The sequence below is a fragment of the Myxine glutinosa genome, chromosome 8 (genome assembly GCF_964187855.1).
Source record: "Myxine glutinosa chromosome 8, kmMyxGlut1.1, whole genome shotgun sequence".
Classification (NCBI taxonomy): Eukaryota; Metazoa; Chordata; class Myxini; order Myxiniformes; family Myxinidae; genus Myxine; species Myxine glutinosa.
Window position 1 is genome coordinate 58,528,059 of NC_136268.1, and position 25,960 is coordinate 58,554,018.

At 41.1% G+C, this 25,960-nt stretch overlaps 1 protein-coding gene across 10 annotated transcripts in view; it reads left to right on the top strand.

Annotated features, from left to right (window-relative positions):
* Nucleotides 1-25,960, top strand: part of LOC137432512 (myopalladin) — a 257,015-nt gene that overhangs the window by 101,534 nt on the left and 129,521 nt on the right. For 8 of the 10 annotated variants that reach the window (XM_068124524.2, XM_068124522.2, XM_068124523.2 and 5 more), the window contains exons 9-10: nucleotides 4,946-5,062; nucleotides 10,171-10,678. In XM_068124524.2, the coding sequence (XP_067980625.2) occupies nucleotides 4,946-5,062; nucleotides 10,171-10,678 (625 nt within the window). Of the gene's footprint in view, nucleotides 1-4,945; nucleotides 5,063-10,170; nucleotides 10,679-21,018; nucleotides 21,182-25,960 lie in introns of those variants that run through there. The other 2 variants (XM_078783310.1, XM_078783312.1) reach the window with 2 other exon arrangements.

Below are 25,960 nucleotides of genomic sequence, written 5' to 3' on the forward strand. Positions count from 1 at the left end.
TAAACTTTCACAGGTCGTTGGTGTCCCATAGTGGCATTTCAATGAGCAAATAGTGGACCCAGTGCTGCCTATCTCCTTTCCAGGACGGTTTTCTGAGCAGCCATGTTGGAATCGAACCCGCATCAGTGTTGCCAATGCAACAAGGCTGTCGTTATCCCCACATAGCTGGTCATTACGAATAAGGCGTTGAATGTCCATTGAATGGCATTGTAATGACTTCATTCACATTGAAAAAGAAGATGCAATGTTTGAAAAAATCAGTCCAGTCTCTCATTGAATAATTGAAATAACAATCTACAGTGGAATCTACAGCGGGTGAAGTACCAACCGAGAATGAAGGTGTGGAGGTTGAAAGAGGTGACAGTGAGGGAGGCATTAAAAGAGAGGCTGAGTAGGGTCGAGGATGATGTGGTTGAGCTTGAAAGTGGTTGGATGTCAATGAAAGCTGGTCTGTTGGGAGCCGTTGGTGAGGTATGTGGATGGACAAAAGAACCACCGAGGCACTCGGAAACATGGTGGTGGGATGATGAAATTGGAAAGAGGATTGACGAGAAGAGGAAGAAGTTCAAGGAGTGGCAGAAGGCGAAGGGTAGGGGAGCAGAAACAGCAGAGCATGAAAGTTATAAGGCAGCCAGGAAGGCTGCAAAGAAAGAGGTAGCAAAGGCGCAGGAGGCATGTTGGAAAATGTTCAGAGAACGCTTGGATTCGGAAGAGGGTCAGAGAGCGGTATTCAGGATTGCAAAGCAGATAGCGAAAGAGAGGTGTGATGTGATGGGGGTGAGCTGCTTGAAGGATGAAGTGGGACAAATCGTTGTCGACCCAGATGGAATTAAAGGAAGATGGAAAAGATATATGGAAATGCTGTTGAATACAGAGAATGAATGGGATGGCAACATAGAGAGTAACCCAGTTTTAGGACCGGCAGAGAAGATAACTGAGAAGGAAGTTGAGGAAGCGATAAAAGCAATGAAGGGTAGAAAAGCGGGAGGGCCGACGGGAGTTGTGGGAGATATGTTGAAGGCAGCAGGAAGTTGGGGTGTGAAGAGAATGACAGAGATCTGTAATCTGGTGGTGAAAGAAGGCCGCATTCCAGTGGCTTGGGAACTGAGTACCCTCGTCCCTCTATACAAGGGGAAAGGTGACCCTCTGGAGTGTGGCTCGTACCGAGCGATAAAGTTATTGGAGCATGGAATGAAGGTATTGGAAAGGGTGTTGGAGAGGAGGATAAGGAAGAAAGTGAAGATCGACGAAATGCAGTTTGGATTTATGCCAGGAAGAGGAACGACAGACGCGCTTTTCATTGTGAGGCAGTTGCAGGAGAAGTACATGGAGAAGAGGAAGAAGTTGTTTCTTGGGTTTGTTGATCTGGAGAAAGCATTCGATCGGGTTCCACGCAAAGTATTGACATGGGCATTGAGGAATTTAGGAGTGGAGGAATGGTTGATCAGAGTAGTGATGGCAATGTACAAAAGAGCGCGCACAGCTGTAAGGACGAAGGACGGGAACAGTGGTGAGTTTGAGGTGAAGGTGGGAGTGCATCAGGGGTCGGTACTAAGTCCACTACTATTTGTAGCTGTGATGGAGGTGCTGGCTCAGAATGTAAAGGAGGGTTTACCGTGGGAGTTGTTGTATGCAGATGATCTGGTGTTGATTGCGGAAAGTATGGATGGACTGAAGGAAAAGATGAACACGTGGAAGGAATGTATGGAGACAAAAGGTCTGAAGGTGAATATCGGAAAGACGAAGGTGATGGCAAGTGGTAAAGCATGTGGTGAGGTGGAAAGAACTGGGAAGTGGCCCTGTGCTGCGTGTAGGAAGGGTGTCGGAGTGAACTCCATTCAGTGTACAATGTGCGCTGAGTGGGTTCATCAAAAATGTAGTGGTCTGAGAGGGTCATTAACTAGTGTGGCAGCTACATTCAAATGTAAGGTGTGCACAGAGGGAGCTGCAGATGGAGGAAATGTTGAGTTGGATCTTGGAGACGGTGTGAAGCTGGAAGGTGTGAAAACATTTTGCTACCTCGGAGACATGCTGAATGGAGAAGGTGGATCAGACTCTGCAACGGTTGCTCGAGTGAGATGTGCATGGAAGAAGTTTCGGGAATTGAGTGGCGTGCTGATGATGAGGGGAGTGTCGTTGAAGCTGAAGGGAAAGGTGTATGCTGCATGTGTGAGAAGTGTTATGATTTATGGGAGCGAGACATGGGTAATGAACGTAGAGCAGCAACGAAGGTTGGAAAGGGTGGAAATGCGAATGGTTCGACGGATGTGCGGAGTATCGTTGAGAGAGAGGAAGACAAATGATGAATTGCGAAAGATGATGGGAATAGAGCCTGTGATTGATGCTGTGAAGAGGAACAGGTTGAGGTGGTGTGGTCATGTGTTGAGGAAGGATGAAAGTGACTGGTTGAGAAGAGTGATGGAAATGAATGTAGAAGGAAGTAGAAGACGGGGAAGACCGAGAAAGACCTGGCTAAAGATGGTGGAAGAAGAAATGCGGGCAAGGGGGTTAACAAGGAGAGATGCAGAAAATAGGGCAAAATGGAGAAGATTGTCATGGGGACCGCAAGGCTAACCCCCGCTCTAGCAGGGAAAATGGCCTTTTAAAATGCATGTTGTTGTTTGTAGTGGAATGTGTAAAAAAAAATAGCAATGTTCTCTGCAATATGAAAATACAATGAATCTTGCAATGAGATTTTATTAATTACACAAGTTTTCTTTTCTAAATTAGTATTTTAGCCCATTGAATGTGCTAAAGTTTAACACAGGAAGCTGGATATGTGCTTTCATTTGTCACATCAAATGAATTGCAAACTTTATGTACACAAAGAAAAATGAAGACGACATTTTATTGGTTGAAGCAATTAACCCACGCAATTTGGAATGTTTCATTATCAGCTAATGTGGTATATTAAATGTCCACAACTGAACTTAAGTATTTGTAAAACCTATCTTGGCATGCCATCGAAATTCCAGCATGCTTCCAGATGCTGCATCCCAGAACCATGTCATGGGAACCTTATTATTACTTAGGAGAGGTCGTGGGGGGTATAACCCAAGCATGTTAGCTCACTCGGATACAAGCTAACTTGCTGGCCCCCCAGGGACCTCTTAATATTATATATGCAAAGGGATGGGTGTGGGGAGTAAATTCAGGAAACGGGAGGTTTGCCAGATGCTAGGAAAGAGAAACTATGGTAGTGGAGTACCGGAAGGGTGGTGAAGGAAGAGAAGACAGATGTTTAGGGGATCCTCGTGTGCTTGGTCTCTTTTAAATATACATAAATATACCACTCTCTTTTTAAAAAGTATATATACATATATATATACATAATGTTGGTTAATTTTCTTTTGGATGTATTATAAAACTGTTTAACTTTGGTGAGCAGCATAATGAGAATACAATTGATATTATTAAAGGAAGTGTTGTCCAACAACAGTTTGCCTGCCCTCGACAAGCTCAGCACGTCCTGTAACTTTGGAGGGAAGCAAATGCGAAAACCTCGAGCTGGGAAAAAGCCTGATTTAGGGTTTAATGGACATTTCAGCATGAGCTGGAGAAACTATCAAGTTGTGATGCAAAAAGCACAGCTTAACATGGTGATGCCTGGTAAAGTAATACGGGTGCGTGGCTCTGCTAAATGCTATCCCTCGGTAACAAAATACCCACCTGCCTTGTGGAAATTAGCCAGTATATTATATGTGAAATACATTTACTTGAACCACAAGCAAAATGATCGTAATAGGTTTAGTAAACGGTTTCTTTGCCCATTTGGCTGCTTTCCCAGTTACATGTTCCATGCCACATAAAGCTTTTGAAAAGGACAGGCATAAACTACTACAAGGACATTTCATGCATGAATTGCCTGGGGGAGTTTAGAGGAGTACAGCAAAAAATATGAATCATTATGGATAGTTTACTTTTTTATATTCTTAATTCTCTTGGTATATGTATGTGCTAATATTAAGGGCCGATCATCGATAAGTACTGTATTACTACAATGATGTTACCCTCAGCCAGAGGAAAGGGTATTGCATTTTTGTCCATTTGTTTCTTTGGCTGTCTGTTTGTTTGTTGGTCGGCACAGAACATAAGTATGCTTTTCTCTACAACCGTTGTTCCGATTGGTAAGACATTTTCACCATAGAAGCGCCTCCTCCTGTATAATTTTAAATGATAATTGTGACGTCATAGATCACGTGATGGAGCGCCATCTTGGAAAAAAAACACAAAAAATTGCATCTCTATATCTCTGAAACCGCTCCATGGAAAAAATTGAAACATGGCTCATTGTCAAGTAACCCCCATGGGGAATAAGATATGTTAATGATGATATGACAACGTCATAATTATACAAGATTCATTAGATTATTATTCATTCATTATTCATTCATGACATCATAATTGGACAAGTAGCACACTTGATCCGATCACTTTGAAATTTTTAGCATGATCGACACAAAATTTGTATGGGAGAATTCAATGGATGATGTCATAAGCCACGTGGTTCAGCAGCCATATTGGATTGAACATAAATCTCCGTCATCAACAAACCACACAAACACAGCAGCTAATAAACACCACACAAAATACACCACATAAACACATAACACATCCTGGTGAGGGCCTGCAATCTCTGATTGCTCTTTCTTGTTATTATTGCTGTTGTATTGTTATTTTCTCACTACTGTTGCGAAATTAAAATAGCATTGTCGAGGCGAACATGGTTTTAACCCAGACTATATGAATACCTCAAAATATTCCTAACATTAAAAACACTGAAAGGCATCTTTGACTCCATTATTTTTACAAAACAATTGTCATTTAACTGCAGCTTATTTACCCAAGCAACCCTGCATGTGCTGCTGCGACCCCATAATATGGATCCCATTACTACTGACTGTGGCATTTAAACACAGAAACCTTTTCTTGACCTCATCCCCAGAGGAGATTTGCACATTGGTGATTTCTGAAGCCCTGCCTGAGGATTCTGGAACATTCATATGCACAGCAGAGAACAAGCATGGCTCTGTATCCTGCAGCGCACGCCTTTTTGTCCACGGTGTGTTCACAATGCAGGGACAAATATCCATACAGTCATGTTTCCAAAAGAACAAAAGCCCTGTGTGGTTACCTTAAACTCTGAAGGTTGTATCTGCAAACACATCTTCGTAAAACGCTGGTCAGTATGTTGGTTCACCTCCAAATATCATCACAGGTATGTTTTTCATTAGGTTTGCACAGATGGTACAGGAATAAATACTGAACATAAAACAGTGGTCCTTCATCACTGATATATTATTCTTAGAGACTCGAAACACATCTGGATTTCAAAACAGTAAGTTACATATATGTCTGCTGGAAAGACTATCCCATGCTCCAAATGTAGTTACTGCTGAGATAAAACGTCCTTGGATTTGGCCAGTGAAGAATATGATTCTTGAAATGATCAAAGAAGATGCATGCTTTTTCCGGCATGGCTGCTATAATAGACAAAACCTGCAGAGAGAGAGAGAGAGAGAGAGAGAGATATATAGAGATATATAGAGATATATAGAGATATATAGAGATATATAGAGATATATAGAGATATATAGAGATATATAGAGATATATAGAGATATATAGAGATATATAGAGATATATAGAGATATATAGAGATATATAGAGATATATAGAGATATATAGAGATATATAGAGATATATAGAGATATATAGAGATATATAGAGATAGATTGAGATTTTCGAGTAATGTAGAATAGCTGTGCTTTATATTCTATATATTTATCATGGTATACTAGCTGAAGTACCCGGCGTTGTCTGGGGAGGGGAAGAAGGGGAGGGGAGTGTGGTGGGGGGGGGGGGGGGAGGGAAGGCCAAGAGGGAGGGGATAGGGGGTAAAGCGAAGCAGTGGAGGGAGTGGGTAAGGGGGGGAGGGGGGAGAGGGAAAGGGGAGAGAGGGGAGAGATATACTGTGTGTATGTGTGTGTACTGTATATATATATATATAATTATTATTTTATTTTTTAAAATATCTATATCTTTGTGGGGTGAGTTTTGACAGCCCCTCAGTTTTTCACAGGTTTTTGGGGGGGGGGGGGGGGCGGAGGGGGATAAGGGAAGGAGGACCAAATTTACCTGAGCAAAGTGTGCTTTAACCTCAGCGTTGCCCAGGTAAAAAGGTAATTATAATACATTTTACCACCACCACTAGGTGGTGCTAAAGAAAAAAGAAAAAAACACCTATAGAGGCCATTTTTCCCCGCGAAGCGGGGGATGGCCTTTTTCGGGCACTGTGGTTGTTCTTGTTTTTTGGTCCCCTTTTTGAAGCAATGTTTTACGGCCGGATGCCCTTCCTGCAGCCAACCCTTTTTGTCGCCTTTTTATTTATTTATTTTTTACGACAAGCAGGGAATTACCAGTGAACTGGTACTCAATTAGTCGACCTCGGAAGGATGACAGGCTGAGTCAACCCCCCTGGCGTTAATTCAGCGATCGACCGGGATTCAAACCCAGGATCCTAGGATCCTAAGCCGGCACCCTAACCGCTAGCCCAACACCAGGGGATATGCTACACGGTACATATTTACATAGGGAATCTATGCCCCTCCCCGGCCCCGCACACCCCCGCATAAGGCCAAGGTCACATAGCCTATGTTACCCCCCACACAAACTTGCATTTGTACCCTGAGTTTGGAGTTTGTAACTTAAAATATTCGGCTGTGCATAAGGAACAAAGAAAGACAGAGACAGAGACAGACACAGACAGACACAGAGAGACACAGAGAGACACAGAGAGACACAGACACAATGGCATTTATATATAGATTAACTGTGACATGGAATGTTCATCTCTTATCAACTGACCATCTGCATTTCTGGGAAGTAAATCAATTGGTGTCTAATGGATTAATGACATACACTGTGCATCGCTGCTCCCACCCTCTGGAACTCACTACCTCACACCATCAGAGACTCCTCCTCACTCACCACATTCAAAACATCACTCAAGACCCACCTGTTCAGCACTGCATTCAACATTCACCCCACAGCATTTAACCCCTGACTATCACTTCTCCTTCTCAAGACTCACCTGTTCAGCACTGCATTCAACATTCAACCCACAGCATTTAACCCCTGACTATCACTTCAACCCAGATGTGCATGGAAGAAGTTTCGGGAACTGAGTGGCGTGCTGATGAGGAGGAGAGTGTCGCTGAAGCTGAAGGGAAAGGTGTATGCTGCATGTGTGAGAAGTGTTATGATTTATGGGAGCGAGACATGGGTAATGAACGTAGAGCAGCAACGAAGGCTGGAAAGGGTGGAAATGCGAATGGTTCGATGGATGTGCGGAGTATCGTTGAGAGAGAGGAAGACAAATGATGAATTGCGAAAGATGATGGGAATATTGCCTGTGATTGATGCTGTGAAGAGGAACAGGTTGAGATGGTTTGGTCATGTATTGAGGAAGGATGAAAGTGACTGGTTGAGAAGAGTGATGGAAGTTAATGTAGAAGGAAGTAGAGGACGGGGAAGACCGAGAAAGACTTGGCTAAAGATGGTGGAAGAAGAAATGCGGGCAAGGGGGTTAACAAGGAGAGATGCAGAAAATAGGGCAAAATGGAGAAGATTGTCATGGGGACCGCAAGGCTAACCCCCACTCTAGCAGGGAACATGGCCTTAAAATGCATGTTGTGTTGTGTTGTTGTATCACTTCTCCTTCTCCCTCCTTTTGCTTTAAATATTTCCCTATTGATTCTTGTCTTTTTGCAATTGTTGTTTTCACGTTTTGTTATGCATTATGTTTTGCACTCTGTCAAAGCGCCTTTGGGCTTCATGAAAAGCGCTATACAAAATAAATGAATTATTATTATTATTATTTACCTGACTATTCCATAATACCCGAATCCCATTTATTGTTTTTGACAATGTTTGGATGTCAAGTTAAAAGAGAGAATATAACGCTTGTCTCTACTTCAGACTCAGGAAGAATACACAGCTGTGAGGTAGAAAAGTTTCATACCATCTCTTTATTAAACGTTATTTAACAGCATAAAATTCAGTGTCTTGTAAGAAGAGATGACATAAAAAATTAAATTGTAAAAAAGAAAAATTGTTTTAATGGAATAAGATGTAACAATCATCCTGGTGTTCAACAGTCATGGTGTTGCGTCATTGTGCACTGTCTTCACAGGTGGTGCATTATGGCAGGTATTCTGACTGGTAGCACCTTGAATGTGCATGCTAAAAAGATTACATGGTGCCTTTTATAAACATTTTAGGCCAAGACTGTCCAAATTCTAAATCTCTGCTTTAGATTTCCTCTGGGAAGCCAACATTAAACTCCCCAGTGCATACCTTCTTGCCAAGGAATATGCTTCTGCAGCACCTTAGTCTGAAGAATTGGTACTTTCCAGATAAAATTGACAGATTAATTGATGTACATGGGGAATACAAAATGTTCGACAAACCAGATAATTACAATAATCCAAGACATGCCAAAATGCATATATATATATATATATATCCTGTATTTATATATGCACATATATTAATGATATATGCATATGTGTATATGTTTATATATGTATATATCTCTATATTTATGTATGTATATATTTATATATTTTGGTCAACATTGGGCCAAAAGATCAACGTTGGCCAAATATCTCAAATTGTCAATTTTGATCTGATTGACTTGAAATTTGAAGATTATTTGCATATCAGATCACTGAATTCAATCACCATTTAATTTTGAGGTCAACACTTGGGCAAAGATCAACAACCTATTATAGGGATTTTGCTAGTATTGTGCTCTGCATGACATATTTATTGTTATGTACTTCAAACCTGGTACAGGTATGTATGGTGTTGTAAAGATTAAGTGATTAGATTTTGGGGTCAAAGGTCAAATCGGTAATAGGTCTATAACTTGAGAACGGCTGAAGTGATCTAATTCAAACTTGGTACAGGTATGTACAATGATGTAAAGACGAACTGATTAGATGTTAGGTTCAAGAGGTCAAAGATTAAAGGTCAAAGTCTGTAATAGGTCTATAACTTGAGAATGGCTAAAGGGATCTAATTCAAACTTGGTACAGATATGTATAATGATGTAAAGATTAACTGATTAGATTTTGGGGGTCCCGAGGTCAAAGGCCAAATGTCAGAGGTCAGGTCAGGTAAAAATGTGAGAACTTGTGAACAGCTGAAAGGATTTAAATGATAACTTAGTATGTATAATGATGTATGTATAATGATGTAAGCATGAACTGATTACATTTTGGAGTCAATAGGTCAAAGGTCATGTCAGGTTAAAATGTGCTAACTTGGGCACAGCTGAATGGATTTAAATCAAACTTGATACACGTATTATAATGTGGGCGGAGGCATATCAGTCGACGTCATGACGTCGAAGAGTGCCGTTCTAGTTTTATATACTGCACCAATTTATTTTTCATGGCACTTTAAGTTTATTGACTTTGAAGTGTACTGATTATTGTTGATTCTCCTTTTACTGTAGCCTTAATTCCTCTTTTCATGTCTTTGGGACAACCTTCTGGTGGTCATCCACTGCTATCGTTTGTAAAAGTCGCTACTTATCATCGTCTTACCAACCATAGCTGATTTTAATAGTCTTACCAACCCCATGATCCTGTCTATCTATATTTATACATTTTTGTCGCTTTCACTTGTTTTTGTATTGATTCTTCACCATTGAGTGATAGGGTTAAAACCGGTATATAGCAGGATATCTCAAAGAAATTGTTTATATATATATATCATTTCAAAACACACCTGGTCACAAGTGTGCCGCACTGACCGGGTCCTCAGTCGACGTCCTCGGCATCATCCCGTTTCGGCCCTTCAACCTCGATACGGTCAGCTAAGGTGGGCCAGCAGGGGCACATACACATCCACATGCAGCAACTACACCTGGATAACTACACCATATATATATATACTTCATGTTACTAATTGAATTCACTTATATATTGAAAAAATAATTAAACGATGATTTGTCTTAACTATTTTGAGTATCTCATTCCTATAACATTTTGAACACCACTCATACCATACAGCTCCACCAAAGTGAATGCTTAATCGCCACAGTCTATTCGTCAGCTGATAAAATGCTTCATGTTCCTGGGTTTTGACCCAACTTTTGCAGATATCAAACATGGAATTCAAACTGCTGCACCAGCCTCGTCTTCAATGATTGTAGAGTCTTCCTCGTACTATCCCACCTCTGAACCTTCATTCTTGGAGGGCCTTGAAGCTCTACTTCCAACAGTGATCCCTAAATCTATTGAGCCATGTGAGACAGAATCCCCCATGACGAATGTTCGAGAAGTGGCAAGTATTCCTTGCATATCAACAGCTCAATCTTCACTTACTTCAGGAATATTTGGAGAAGGCCCTCACTCGGAGAAAGAGACAATCACACAGCTGCCAGTAACGATCCCTGTCATTCATTCGGAAACAGGAGACATTGGCGTGATGTTTGGTGAGGCAGCAGCGAGTGGTGAGACAAAGGCGAGTGGAAAAATTGGGCTGCATGTTCATTTCAAGCTCCCCGGAGAAGATAAAACCTCAGCTGGAAGTTCTCCAGGATCACCAGGCCAAGGAGTCTCGTCACCTGGAAAAGAGCCTCCACCTCTACCAGTCAAACCAAAGCTGTAAGTTGGCATCACCTGTGAGTGTTTGCATATTGAATTGCACTCTTTGCATTCCACTGCACTTATTGTTCTGTTCACATAGTATTTGCCCAGGCCAAGATGCTACTCCAAGCTTGGCAGAGCAATCATCCAGGATGGCCATAGCCAAAAGGCAGACAACAAAATGTAAAAATGATCATCATTGACTTCGTTTGATTGCCTATGTCTCAAGGAACCAAGGTTGAAATGTTGAAAGCATTTATAATATCATCTCTTGTTTCTATATTTTAGCACTTCATCATACTTTAATTGCAATTTACTGTGACGACATACAAGTATGTCTTAAGTGCAGAAATTATATATGTTAAATCTCACACTTATCTCAAGCTAATTCACCATTTATATCATTCTAGATTATTTTATGAGTACAGTTTATGTGGGTGTTTATTCATGTCAAACAAGTATATTATATATATATATATATATATATATATATATATATATATATATATATATATATGCAAAAGGTATAACAAACCCAGACATAAACAGAATATGCACATTTTCCCAAATTGCAAAGCAACATGTGCTTTATAAAGATGTGGAGGGGGTACTGCGACTCAGTTGTAATAAAGGTAGTCAATGATGTAAACAGCATAGCATATACATGCAAAATGCTACGGTTAATATGCACCAGAGGTTTACGACATTTCAATTGCCTTGGACCTTCTCACGGACACACGTGGCGAAACTGCAAACGCCAACTTGCGACGCTGGTTATCCCAGCACGGAGGGCAGGATCTCCCAGGGATCCTTTTTTGTTCTTGCCCCATAGATTTATCCATCGCAGCAAAGATTTGTATTTCCGTCAGCGAAGCGACGCGTCTTATATTCTAGTCTTGTATAAAGTGTTAGCGACAAAGTCCAAGTCATGCCAAAAGCAGAACAACATCACATTAGTAATTGAATAAACGATGCTGACTTCCTAGCCCTGGCTATTGAATTACTCACTGCCCCCAATACATTTGGTTTATATTCAGTATGTTCTCCAATTCAGTGTCAAAAAATGAGACAAAACATTTCTCGAAATGACATGCAAAATCCTGTTGTATCTGAACCAAGTTCTCAAAATAACACATGGCCTCAATTCTTGTTTTGTGCCCGAGTTGGTCCGTTTTGGCATTCCCATCCCAGCACTTGTCTATAAACTAAATGTTGATGTTTACTCTTTTGTCCCTTCCTGTTATAGTTAAATAGGTTACCCTCATAGAACCTTGAAACTCACAATGCCTATGTGTAGTCTCTTCAAAACCATATTTTATAAATGCTGAAAGCTTGGACTTCTTTTAATAAGGTTGTTTGTGATGAGGACGTTATTCATAAAAGATAAAGAAAGATTGCACACAAGTGGGGAAATCAAACTTTTTGAATAGTCTTATTAGTCCGGACTAATAAGTCCGGAGGGGACTATAGGTTTGCACGCCGTCCCTCCGTCCGTCAGTCCGTCAGTCTGTCAGTCTGTCAGTCCGTCAGTCTGTCAGTCCGTCACGCAAAGAACAGCTTTCCGGACTTTTTTTCTAAACGCTTAATGCTAATGATTTCAAACTTGGTACATGGTTTCCTCATGATAAGTTACAGGTCAAGTTCGAACTTCACGACGTTTCGATCATTTTTAACAAAGTTATGGCACTTTGAACTTTGGGAATTCTGATAATTCTGATGATCCTTAACTCAGTGCCATTTTAAGTTTTAATTTCCTTTAGAAACCACTTTCTCTGCAATAATAGGACCGATTGAGATAAAAAAAAAAATTCACCATATGATGGACTCGGTCTGTAGAATATTTTAATGGTAATTATGACGTCACAGGTCACGTGGCTCGGCCGCCATATTGTTTTTCGTGAAAACACGAAAACTCCTTTTTCTCTGCAACGGCTGAACAGATCGAGGCCAAACTTTGCAGGCAGAATCGCATACCGATGACGAACAAAAAAGTCAGCGAGCATGACGTCATGCGTCACATGGTTTCAGAGTTATGACGTTTTTAAGCATGAACTTTTAAAACCGAGCTAATCCCTCATTTTTGATCCAATCGAGGGGAAACTTCACAGATCTGTTCAGCACTAAAATGTCCTTTTGGAATTTGCGATAGGGCACGTGGTTTGGCAGATAATGTTAATTAAACGAAAATATTTTTTTTTTTAATGGATATCTCTTGTTTATTCTCGAGTTCTCCTCAAGCCGCACTGCGCGTCCTCAGCCTCGTCTCGCGAACGTCAACAGCGCGAAACAGCGCACGCTTTCGGGAGCGGAGGAGCCAAGCCGAGCAACATATATATACACATTGATCATTGATCGTGAACCGAAAAATATAATAAATTACTGATGGTTTCAGAGTTATGACGTTTTTAAGCATGAACCTTTAAAACCGAGCCCCTCCCTCATTTTTGATCCAATCGAGGGGCAACTTCACAAATCTGTTCAGCATGTCAGTCTACTAAAATGTCCTTTTGGAATTTGCGATAGGGCCCGTGGTTTGGCAGATATCGTTAATTAAACGAAAATATTTTTTAAAAATGGATATCTCTTGAATCGCTAGTGTACCTCAGACCGTGAGTTGGTAATAATTTATATAATTCACACAGTGCAATACGTGCAGGCCGCTCCACGGAGTGACCTTGGGGGCTTATCAACGAGGCGAGGCGTGACACACATGTGGCTCAGCATACCTCAGATCAAGTTTGAAAACCAGCATCAACCGTGCATAAATTTGCATATTCGATCATTTTTGACAAAGTTATGGCACTTTGAACTTTGGTAGGGGACATGTATTGCAGCGCAATACTCAGAATGCTTGTTCTTATTGCCACCTGTTTGTTCACTGTGCTTTTGTGCTCTGTTTTTTTTGTGTTTTTTATTTTATTTGGCTTCTTCGCCATTTCTTATGGAACAAATGGAGCTCATCATTTATTGTGCTGCGGAGTTATTACTTTAGTGATTTACCTCTGAGGCAATATTCCTTTCATTCAGTAGACTTTGGTTTTGCAGCCACAATGGTTTGCCTGTTAACAATGTCTGCTTTTTTTTTGTATACAAGATCGAGGCTCGTGTAAGAGCTAACATTGATCACAAAAAGACAAACTGACACATAAAACATAAAACTTATGATAAAGGGAGTGGGAGAACAAGATGGAGAGCAGGGGCATTGGGAGATCTGTGGGAGGGAGAGGGCTTGGGGTGAGGAGGCATGCGAAGGGGGGGGGGGGGGGGGAGGGGTAAAAAAAAACCACATGGACACTGCTCGGACTTCCAGGAAAGAAGTCGGAATTAAAACAAAGTGGATCTGGGGTGAATTAGCGGGGGTAGAAAAGATCAAAGTTTTGGATGGGGGAAGATAGATGGTGGTGAACAGCTGTTTTGAAGACCTGGAGGGAGGAGTGGGATTGAAGAGAGTGAGGGAGTTTGTTACAGTGGAGGGAAAAAAGAGGAATGAAGGAGTGAAGGTGAATAGAGAGTCTTTGTTAACAATGCATGTCAATAATGCCTGTTAACAATGCCTGTTAACAATGCTTGTGAACAATGCCTGTTAACAATGCCTGTTAACAATGCCTGTTGACAATGCCTGTTAACAATGCCTGTTAACAATGCCTGTTAACAGTGCCTGTTAACAATGCCTGTTAACAATCCCTGTTAACCGTGCCTGTTAATCGTGCCTGTTAACAATGCCTGTTAATGTGTTGTTTTGTGTCTTTCACAATGAAACATCTCACTGGTATACTCTTTTAGCCCTGCGATGTGCAGATAACCTTATTCGTTGTTTTCGGTGGTAATTCCATCTAATATATAAAGCTCTTTCTAACCACCCACTCACTCACTCCACCCACTCACTCACTCCACCCACTCACTCACTTGTATAAATGTTTAGTACTTTCTCGGTGGGTGAGAAAGGTGAAACGTTGCATATGAATGTAACCCAAATCCAATATTCTCAGAAAAATCACAAAACTCTCCGTAAATATCTACAAACGAAAATGTCCGTAAACACAAATCGGCTGGTGGAGCCTCTCTCCTGCCTCTGGAGGGTCACATGACCAAAGACGATGGCACGTTTTGTACTTGATTTTTTACTGGCACAATCGTTTGTGTGTTTCTAGGTTTTATGTCGGTATGGTTCGAGAAGTATGTGCGAGTTTCGTTGTTTATGGACGTTTACGTTTATGGACACACACACAGTGGTAGAACACCATTAACATATTTATTTCCAGATGTTGTACAGTGGTAAGTATTGGAGTGCATATTTTAAGTATTGCATCATCTTCATCACCATCATAATCATCATGAGTGTGTTAAGTCTGACCACCCACACACATCATTACAACACTAGATCACGACATTTACAACACGGCAGCAATCAGTAACCCAATGATGATGACATGGCCTTTTTTGTTTCAACACTTAAATGAGGTTCCATGCTTCCTCGATGGAAGTGGGTCGATGGTGGTCTAGAAAAAAAACTCATACATGCACTGGCTGGTTCTCTTGGCTTGAACAAGCTTGGGGATCGCAAGCGAAATGTCGGTTGCTCTTCCCTGTTTGTACCAAATTGGAGAGCGGAGTGCAGTTCAGTTCAATTCATTGGCTGGCAGTGCTTTTCTTTTTATTTCTACATATGCTATATCTTTTATATATATACAGTCACGTGAAAAAGTAAGTACACCCCATGTAAAGTTTTGACTTTTTCAACATATTTCAACATACAGCTATTTGATCTTCATTTCAACAATATTGATAGATAAAGGTGATATAATATAACAAATATCATGAAACATTTCCATTTTGTAGTCCATTGTATAATTTAAATAAACATAAATGCAAATTTCGCATGTGGAAAGAGTAAGTACACCCCGACATTTATCACTACATCAAAGACCTAAAATTAGAATCAGGTGCACCAGCTCAGTTGCAAATGATTAGAACATCGTTCGAGAGAATCTTGGAGGAACCTGCCTTATTTAAACCTCAGACATTTAGTATGGTTTGCTCTTTGTTGTTGAAGTGTGTGGCGTCACCATGCCTAGATCAAAAGAGCTCTCTGAGGCCTTCAGAAAGAAGGTTATAGATGCCTATGAGTCTGGGAAGGATTTAAGAAGATCTCCAAACAATTTGAAATCAATCATTCGACTATCCGCAAGATCATCTACAAGTGGAGAAGATTCCAAACAACTGCCAACTTGTTCAGGCCAGGCCGCCCCAGCAAGTTCAGCCCGAGAGCAGACCGCAAGATGCTGAAATAAGTCTCTAAGAACCCCAGAATGTCATCACGGGACCTACAGGTAGCTCTTGCCACTGTTGATGTCAAAGTGCACGAGTCTTCCATTAGAAAGAGGCTGCACAAATTTGATCTACATGGGATGTGTGCCAGGAGGAAACCTTTGCTGTCCAGAAAGAACATCAGGGCAAGACTAAAGTTTGCCAATGAACACCTAGACAAAGACCAGCACTTCTGGAACAATGTGCTCTGGACAGATGAGTCAAAGGCAGAGTTATTTGGCCACAGTACCAGAAGACATGTTTGGCGAAAACAAAAGACAGCATTTGACCACAAGAACCTGATACCAACTGTAAAGCATGGTGGTGGAAATATTATGGTTTGGGGCAGCTTTGCTGCATCAGGGCCTGGGCAGCTCACCATCATAGAATCCACTATGAATTCTTCATTGTACTCGAGGGTGCTTGAGGATAATGTGAGGCCATCTGTCGGAAAGTTGAAGCTCAACCGAAGGTGGACCTTGCAACATGACAATGACCCTAAACATACCAGTAAATCCACCAAGGAATGGCTGAAAAGAAAGAAATGGAGGGTTCTGGAATGGCCAAGTCAAAGCCGAGATCTAAATCCCATTGAGATGTTGTGGTGGGATTTGAAACGAGCTGTGCATGGAAGAAACCCCTCAAACATCGCACAGCTGAAAGAATTCTGCATGGAGGAGTGGGAAAAAATTTCTCCCAGTCAATGTCAGAGACTGGTAGACAGTTAGAAGAAACGCCTACTTGAGGTTGTTTCTGCCAAAGGGGGCAATACCACATATTAGAGCCAAGGGTGTACTTACTTTTTCCACATGCGAAATTTGCATTTATGTTTATTTAAATTATACAATGGACTACAAAATGTAAATGTTTCATGATATTTGTTATATTATATCACCTTTATCTATCAATATTGTTGAAATGAAGATCAAATAGCTGTATGTTGAAATATGTTGAAAAAGTCAAAACGTTACATGGGGTGTACTTACTTTTTCACGTGACTTTATATATTGTTATGTCAGGTGGGGTAGTGATATGTAGAGCCAGATAGATCTGTGTAGGTAACGTGCTTCATCTGTCGCGGTAAGGAATCTGACCTGTAATAAGTTTCATGTGTCGGCGTTTTGTCGGTTAAGAGTATATCTGTGAGCATACCAGGATGTTCGTGTGATAAATAGAGTTAGGGATTAAAAGATAATGCCCCTGTGTATCCACACCTGGTAGCTAAACCTTAGTCCCTTTTGGCACCGCAACCACTTGGACACTTAGTTAGGATCTCCTTAGTGCAACATTAAACTCCCTTCCCTGACAGGATTTCAGAAGGAACAGGCAAAGAAACCAGGCCAGGACACCGCCGATGATGGCCGCTGCCGCTACACCTCCGGCGGCCGAGGAACATCGAGTAGCATGAGCTATTACCAAGCTACGGGCCTGTGATTGGTCAGCGCGCTAGGCGCAAACCTCCAGCCAACGAGTGCAGGAGGTGCGAAGCTGGAAGGTTCGGTGGAAGTCGCTGGTTGGTAGCGCGCCAAGGCTGACGTCACCGGCCAGGTTATATTAGCGCGCGCCAAAGGACAGGGAGGGAGAGAGAGGGAGAGAGAGAGCGAAGTTGGATTTGCGCTTGGCTTGGAGCAGCAGCAAAGTTGGGTTTGCACTTGGCTTGGAGCAGCAGCAAACTTGGATACGCAATTGGTCTGGAGAGTCTCTCGCGGTTCGTCCCCTTGTGTCTCTCTTGGTGCTTCGACATTTTCTCTTCTCTTCTTCTTCTTGCGCAGCCCGAGTTGAATTGAGTCATAGCCCGAGTGAGTTCGCTTGCTTCTCGCGCGTTAGCCATCGGGAGAGCTGACTGGGACGTGGCAGGCCGATCGTGTATGAAGATCGAACTCGCTTGGAGCCGCTAGCCTGCGTTGGACGCGCGGTGCTTTTCCTGCTTTGGGGGCCTCGTGTGCGAACGGAGTGGGCGTTGGCTCGGGCCTTCATGTTGCTGTGGTGCTGGAGCGAGGGGCCTCGTGGTGTGCGGCGGAGCTAGGGGACGCAAGACGACAGACAGATAAGCTCACACCACATTTCACAATTACATGACGTGTTCTTTTCCTTAATCCATATTCCCTCGTCTCGTTTCTGAAATCTGTCGTGTGGGGACGTCCCGATTAGGTTATTTATTACCGGCGCGTGCTTTTCCCTGTCCGATTTTCTTTGCAATAAACCCTTGTATTATTTTCTGTATATATTCCTGAACGCAGTTTCCGTGTGATTGATTTAATAGGTAAGGCTGCAGGGGTCTCGCCGCCCCCTCCATCCCACGCTTTTGTGTAGCTGTTGGTTTTTGGAATGCGCCATTGAGTTTTCGCCTCGGGGGCTAAGGCCTTCGCGATCGGCCTCCGTGACCGTCTGATGTTAATTAAAGACGGCCGCGCGACAATATATATATATACATACATATACATACGTCTATTGAACAATGTTTGGCACCAGGCTTTTCGTGACACCATGATGAGATCTATTGTAATGACCTGCTAGTGACATATTGTAAATACTTGCTAAATGATGAGCAACAGAATGGTTGTAAGTTGTGGTCACATTTGACGAATTGCAACAGCAAACAACTTTTTGTGTGAGTCTTCCCTTTAGGTGAGTAAACAATTGGCTGCTGATGGTTTTTCTTAACCTGACCTACTTAATAGGTCAAAACCCGGCCATTATAAAGTGCTTTTCCATGTCTTGTTCTTCCACCATCCTCAATCCTTGTATATATATATATATATAAAACTGCAAAGGACCATGCATTTATTCCATATACAAGAATGTTCGTTTCCTTAATTATATTCATTTCTGGAGTATGGTATGGGTCTTGCTATAGCTGGACTAGCATTTATTGTTGACCCATAATTGTCATAAGAAGTTTGTGGTAGGCCACGTTTTTTAACTGTATTAGGTCATGTGCTGTTAATGCTCCTACAATACTTTCAAGTATGAAGTTCCAATACTTTGACTCAGTGACGATGAAGGAATTGCGATATATATCGAAGTCTTGATATAAAGAGACTCTCAGAATAACATGGAGGACGTGGTGCTTTCATCCATCTGCTGTCGTTCTCCTTCTTGATGGTTGATTGACCTTGTGATGGAAGGAAGGTCAGTGCATGATAAAGCAGCAGAATATAATTGGGCCAGAGATACTATGATGAGTAACGCCTGTAGCAATGCCCTTGTGCTAATATGATTGGCCTGCAGCAATCTTGGACTCCAGCTACTCAAGAGTTTTCCACTTGAACCCTATAAACGTTAGTTTAATCAGTGCTCCTTGATGACATTCTCAGCCAAATGCTGCCTTAATCACTCTTACTTCAACACTGATATTCAATCCATGTTTCGATCAATGTTGTAGTGACATCTGGAGCAGAATTGTCCTGACGGAACACAGACTGAGCATTTATGAGCAGGTTTATTAGCAAGTAACTACCACTTTAATTACCCCTCTTCCAAACCTCTTTTCTCTTCTTTACTCATTCCTCCCACACTCCCCCACACTGTGAAGAGAGGGGTGGGTGGGGGAAAGGGTTGAGTTATTCCCCCCCCCCCCCCCCCCCTATGGAGGCCCTACACTACCAAAACTTGGCACAGATGTTTGTGCTTTCAATGTAGTTTATATTCAGTGTCATATTATATTTATTCTGTGCGGACAAACAAACAGACAGACAAACAGACTCAAATGCAATACCCTCACCTCAGGCGAGGGTAATAAATAGGTCTGTGCTTTTCTTGCACTATTTTCAGATGTTTGTCCAGCTTGGAAATATATTTTGCAAATGGAAAATATTTTTCACTTACACAAAGACGTTCTCGTATTTACATTGCATTACTTGACTGTTTTCTATTTTAATTGTATCAATTTTCATCACCCTCATCTCCCTATTCCTTGTGCGTACATAATAAACAGATGAGCCATAATGTGCTCAATTTTGAGTCGATAAAGGTAAATTTTGTTCTGCTGATCCTACTTTGAATTAATTTCTTATGGTAGTCATGGGTGAAGCTGAGTAGTTTATTTCAAAGTGAAAGTTTTAATTCATCAATGCGGGACTTTCAAAATGAGGTATGAATGCTAATGAGGCCGTCAGTGCATGCACCCTGTGTGTGTTTTCAGTGACTCAGTTGTGTTCACCGGGCACTTTATCCTGCCGTTACCAGCACTACATCTGTAATTCAAATCGTCTTTTAAATATAATTTTCGGCATTTAAACGAAAGAGTGGCAATTTCAAAATGGTTAACGCAAAACAGATTCACAGAAATAGAGGAAATACGAGAAATCGCTGTGGATGAGAGGCGTCAAGTTCGTACCATTTCCTGTTAGTACAATCTAGAGTCAGCTGTGGATTTTATGCACGCACGCACACACACACACACACACACACACACACACACACACACACACACACACACACACACACACGTGGATACTTTTGAGACCCGGTAGATCTCTGTTCCATCTCCTGAAGCACACCCAACATGGGGGTGGAGATAGCTGGCAAAAACAACTTGCACACACACACACACACACACACACACACACACACACACACACACACACACACACACACACACACGAAGGTATGCTTCTCCTATTTTTGTATACATCGTCGAGGCTCATGGAAGAGTTAGTATTAGTTAAGGGAGGGCAGAAACACCAACAGCAGAGTTGAAGGCCAAGATAGAGGCAGACTTGTACAGACAATGGGTGTGGGGAAGAAGGGGGCAGGAGAAGATGCACGGGGTGGACAAAATGGATACAGAAGGAAACTCAGGACGGACCAGATGGATACAGAAGGAAGGAAACTCCTTTTAGCAATAGATGCAAAAAATTAGTATCATTTCTCTTGTGGCCCTGGAAACAAAATTATATTTATAACAGCTCTCACAGCTCCCGTACTCCCCTCTCCCAACATGATGAATAGTAAATATCGTTTTAAACTTGCGCTGTACATTCCTAAGCCTCAGATATTTACTTCTCATCGTGGTTCAGAAGCTGCTAATCCAGGTACAAAGTCCATTTACTGGTAGGGAATTGTCAGGAGTGTGTGTAGCAAATGCCCGTGCGCTGGGGCCTTGCACCGTCCCACGAGGTTGTGAGTTGTAGTATGAGCAGGTGCCCGTTCGGCGAGCTGAGAAAGTTTTCCAAGTCTTTTGTTGTGCAGAGGCACAGCCATTTCTCTCAGGTACCTTTTTCCAAATATTTTCAACTTATTTTAGATCTCCGAACATGGCAGTTTCCTGGAGTATCTGCACATAGAACATTCTGGTGCGGGTTACATGATTTTGAAAGGCCCATATTATCAATGAGTTAGTCCAAATGCTTGACCAATCTCATCATATATGGAGGTTAATGCTAAAGAGAGACTTCATAGATTACTGTAATGACACTGAGCTGGTGAGCTATCTCTTGACTGGTTATACCCATTATTACCAACGCCTCTCTCCCTTCTTTCCTTTTCCATAAGCAGAATTGACCCATGAATGAAAAAACGATAATCTTTGCGTGAGATCATTGAGGCAGTAAAATAACTTTTTGAAGACAATGCATTTGTAAAACGCCCCTCCCTTTATGCGGGACGGTATCTCTGTGTGCAACTTCAACATAAACCACCTTTAGAGGCCATTTTTCCCCGCAAAGCGGGGGTTGGCCTTTTTCGGGAACCGTGGTTGTTGTTGTTTTTCGGTCCCCTTTTTGAAGCAATGTTTTACGGCCGGATGCCCTTCCTGACGCCAACCCTTTTTGCCGCCTTTAACGACAAACAGGGAATTACCAGTGAACTGGTACTCAATTAGCCGACCTCGAAAGGATGACAGGCTGAGTCAACCCCCCTGGCGTTAATTCAGCGATCGACCGGGATTCGAACCCAGGATCCTAGGATCCTAAGCTGGCACCCTAGCCGCTAGCCCAACACCAGGGTCTTCACTCGTCATCTCCCGTCAGGTCAGGTCAGGTCAGGGTCGTCAACACCAGGGTGACGTCGTCAGGGTCAGGGTCAACACTAGGCAACTTCAACATGGGGACTGAAAATTATTTTCTCGGCTTCTCCTGGACGAAATTGGCTGCAAATTTCAGAAGTAAATGTTTTGTACGTTGAGGTAATATGTTCCAAATTTCAGTAACGTCCGTTTCCGCATTCTTGAGTCTTATTAAGAAAACCCTCAAATTAACGTTTGTGTCTGCAGTCCGTCCGTCTGTCCGTCTGTCCGCCCAAAATGTGTTGGCGCTCACATCTCAAAGGCTATACATTGAAACTAGCTGAAACATGGAATATACGTTGGACAATACGTCTAATTAATGGCATTTGAAACGAATAACTACACACACGATTTTGATGATACTTGACTACAACCTTCATCACCTGTGATGTACCAATGTTTGTTCATGGCATAAAAAAATCAAGGTCTAAGTTGGTCTGTGGGGGGGTTTTACCCCACCCAAAATAGTTATTTGCTCTCTTCTCCGAAACTACAAACACGATTTTGATGAAACTTGACCACAAGCTTCATAACTGATGCATAATGAAGGTGTATTTACCGCATCAAAGTCTGTGCTCATCATGGGGGTCTACAGGGGGAGTTTAACCCCCCAAAATAGGTATTTTGCTCTCTTCTCCGAAACTACACACACAATTTTGATGAAATTTGGCCAAAAGCTTCATATCTGATGCCCAATAAAGGTGTATCGACCGCATCAAAATCTGCGCTCATTGTGTAGGTCTACGAGGGGTTTTTGACCCCCCCCCTCTCCCATCAAAATAGGTATTTTCTCTCTTCTCCGAAATTACACACACGATTTCAATGAAACTTGATCACAACCTTCATCACCCATGATGTACCCAAGATTGTTCACGGCATTAAAAATATCAGGGTCTGAGGGGTCTGTGAGGGGTTTGAGTGACTTGCTCCTGATCCAGGTGAGCTTTAGGACCCGTCGTCCTATTTTTCCTTGGCTCATAGGGGCGATCCCCAAAAAGGTGGACATAGAAAAATTTCGACTCAGTTAGTAATTCTTGGGGGAAATGCCAGGGGCATAGAAAAGGCCCCTTTATATGGTATGTGCCATGTGGCAAACTATAGAAAAGAATGGACATTCAAAAATTCTCGTGTGCATGCTGGACTACCCTTGTGCTCTTAGGGGGAACCAAATAATGCTCTAGAAAAGTTCACATAAAGTGGCGCCAATTTGATTGATACAGCTGCATGACCAAGTAAATGTATTTTATTTGCCATATGTGCAGACATAAGTAAAGCTCATTAACATACTTTAATGTGAATTACCAGGATTATTGGTAAACAATGAACAAATACAGTACATATAAATACTGCACATAGGATTTGAACTGGGGTTCCGAGCATCATGAGCCATCAGTTCAAAAGGGAACGCTAAACAGGCCAACTCTTCCTAGACTGATTCCACCTCTGCTCATTGACAAACCCTACTATAGACATTTGAAACTTTGTAGATACTTTAAATAGGCAAGCACACATTTCCACATTTCACAGTTTCACATTTTCACAGTTTCACATTTTGTTCTCTCATATTATGATATTGTGCAGAATGAAGAACTTTCTCCTAACAGAAAGTGAAGACATGTAATATAAACGAAATGGTAAACATTATTTTAATAATAAAACTGGTGATTAAAATAAAAGGAACCAAGTTCCTTGGGGATTCAAATTAAAACTTTGTCGGCATTCCTGACATTCTATAGTCTTGCGAGACGGACGGTTTTAAAGTTTTGCATATTTTCCAGACCGAGTAAAAATAATCTTGGACAAAGCCCATGCACTTTTAACGTCACTCGGGGGGTCAAACTAATCAGCACGAGGCCGTAACAGGATCTTCAAGAGCAAGACGTGTGTGGCTTTTGAATAAAATTATCATATTCACATGTGGTATTACTGATCATATTCACATATGGTATTACTGATCATATTCGCATATGGTATTACTGATCATATTCACATGTGGTATTACTGATCATATTCACATGTGGTATTACTGATCATATTCACATGTGGTATTACTGATCATATTCGCATATGGTATTACTGATCATATTCACACATTGTATCACACATCGCATAACTCATCATATTCACATGTCACATCACATATCGCATAACTCATCATATTCACATGTCATATCACATATCGCATAACTCATCATATTCACATGTCGTATCACATATCGCATAACTCATCATATTCACATGTCATATCACATATCGCATAACTCATCATATTCACATGTCATATCACATGTCGCATAACTCATCATATTCACATGTCATATCACATATCGCATAACTCATCATATTCACATGCCATATCACATATCGCATAACTCATCATATTCACATGTCATATCACATATCGCATAACTCATCATATTCACATGTCATATCACATATCGCATAACTCATCATATTCACATGTCATATCACATATCGCATAACTCATCATATTCACATGTCATATCACATAACTCATCATATTCACATGTCATATCACATATCGCATAACTCATCATATTCACATGTCATATCACATATAGTATTACTGATCAGTGATCATATTCACATTTCGTATCATATCTTATCACATATCATATCACATATGGTATTACTGATCATATTCACATATCGTATCACCAATAATATTCACATATGGTATTACCGATAATATTGACATATCGTATCACATGTCATATTACTGATAATATTCACATATCGCATCACATATCATATTACCGATAATATTCACATATCGTATCACATGTCATATTACCGATAATATTCACATATCGTATCACATATCGTATTGCCGATAATATTCACATATCGCATCACATGTCATATTACCGATAATATTCACATATCGTATCACATATTGTATTACCGATAATATTGATATATCGTATCACAAATCATATTACTGAACATATTCACATATCGTATCACAAATCGTATTACCGATAATATTGACATATCGTATCACAAATCGTATTACCGATAATATTGACATATCGTATCACATATCGTATTACTGAACATATTCACATATCGTATCACAAATCGTATTACCGATAATATTGACATATCATATCACAAATCGTATTACCGATAATATTGATATATCGTATCACATATCGTATTACTGACCATATTCACATATCGTATCACATTTCGTATTACCGATAATATTGACATATCGTATCACAAATCGTATTACCGATAATATTGACATATCGTATCACAAATCGTATTACTGACCATATTCACATATCGTATCATTCTTCTTGTTATTGTTAAAGATCAGACATTTAAGTTGGGGGGGGAGGGGGGAGCGGGGGGCCTTCACTGGCAATTGCTCATTAAACTGGGTTATTAGCATTATTAGGAAAGGCAATATTTAATCACGGCTTCATCTTTAATCAATGTTGTGTTCAGTTTAAACGGTTCATTATAATTTTTTACTTATTTTTCAGAAACAACATTTAATCAAAAAGAAGATGCAGAAGATGTTGCATTTTTCACGTGATGTTTATAGCTGCCACCATAACCACATAGGGCCTACCATAAGAACCTTGAAGGATGACTTATGAAAGATTGCAAACTGGAGAAATACAACAGACAAGAATGCTCCAGGAGCATGGCAGCTTTTCATAACTTTAACTACCTACATATCGCCATTGGGTTCATGATGAATATGGGTTCATACTCGATCTAGCCAAACACTGTCACACTGGTGTTTTGCAGCAGAGGAGATGCATCAACGGCAGTGTCCTCCACTGGAAAGACGTTAGGCTGGATGTCCTCCCTGGCATCACTGGTTGTTGGTGGACGTTAAAGATCCCACAGGTGTCTTTTTCAGAGTAGGCGAGTTATCGCCGGCACTCTGAATAAATTTTAAAATCCTACATAAATTATAAAAAATATATATAAATATAAAAAAATTA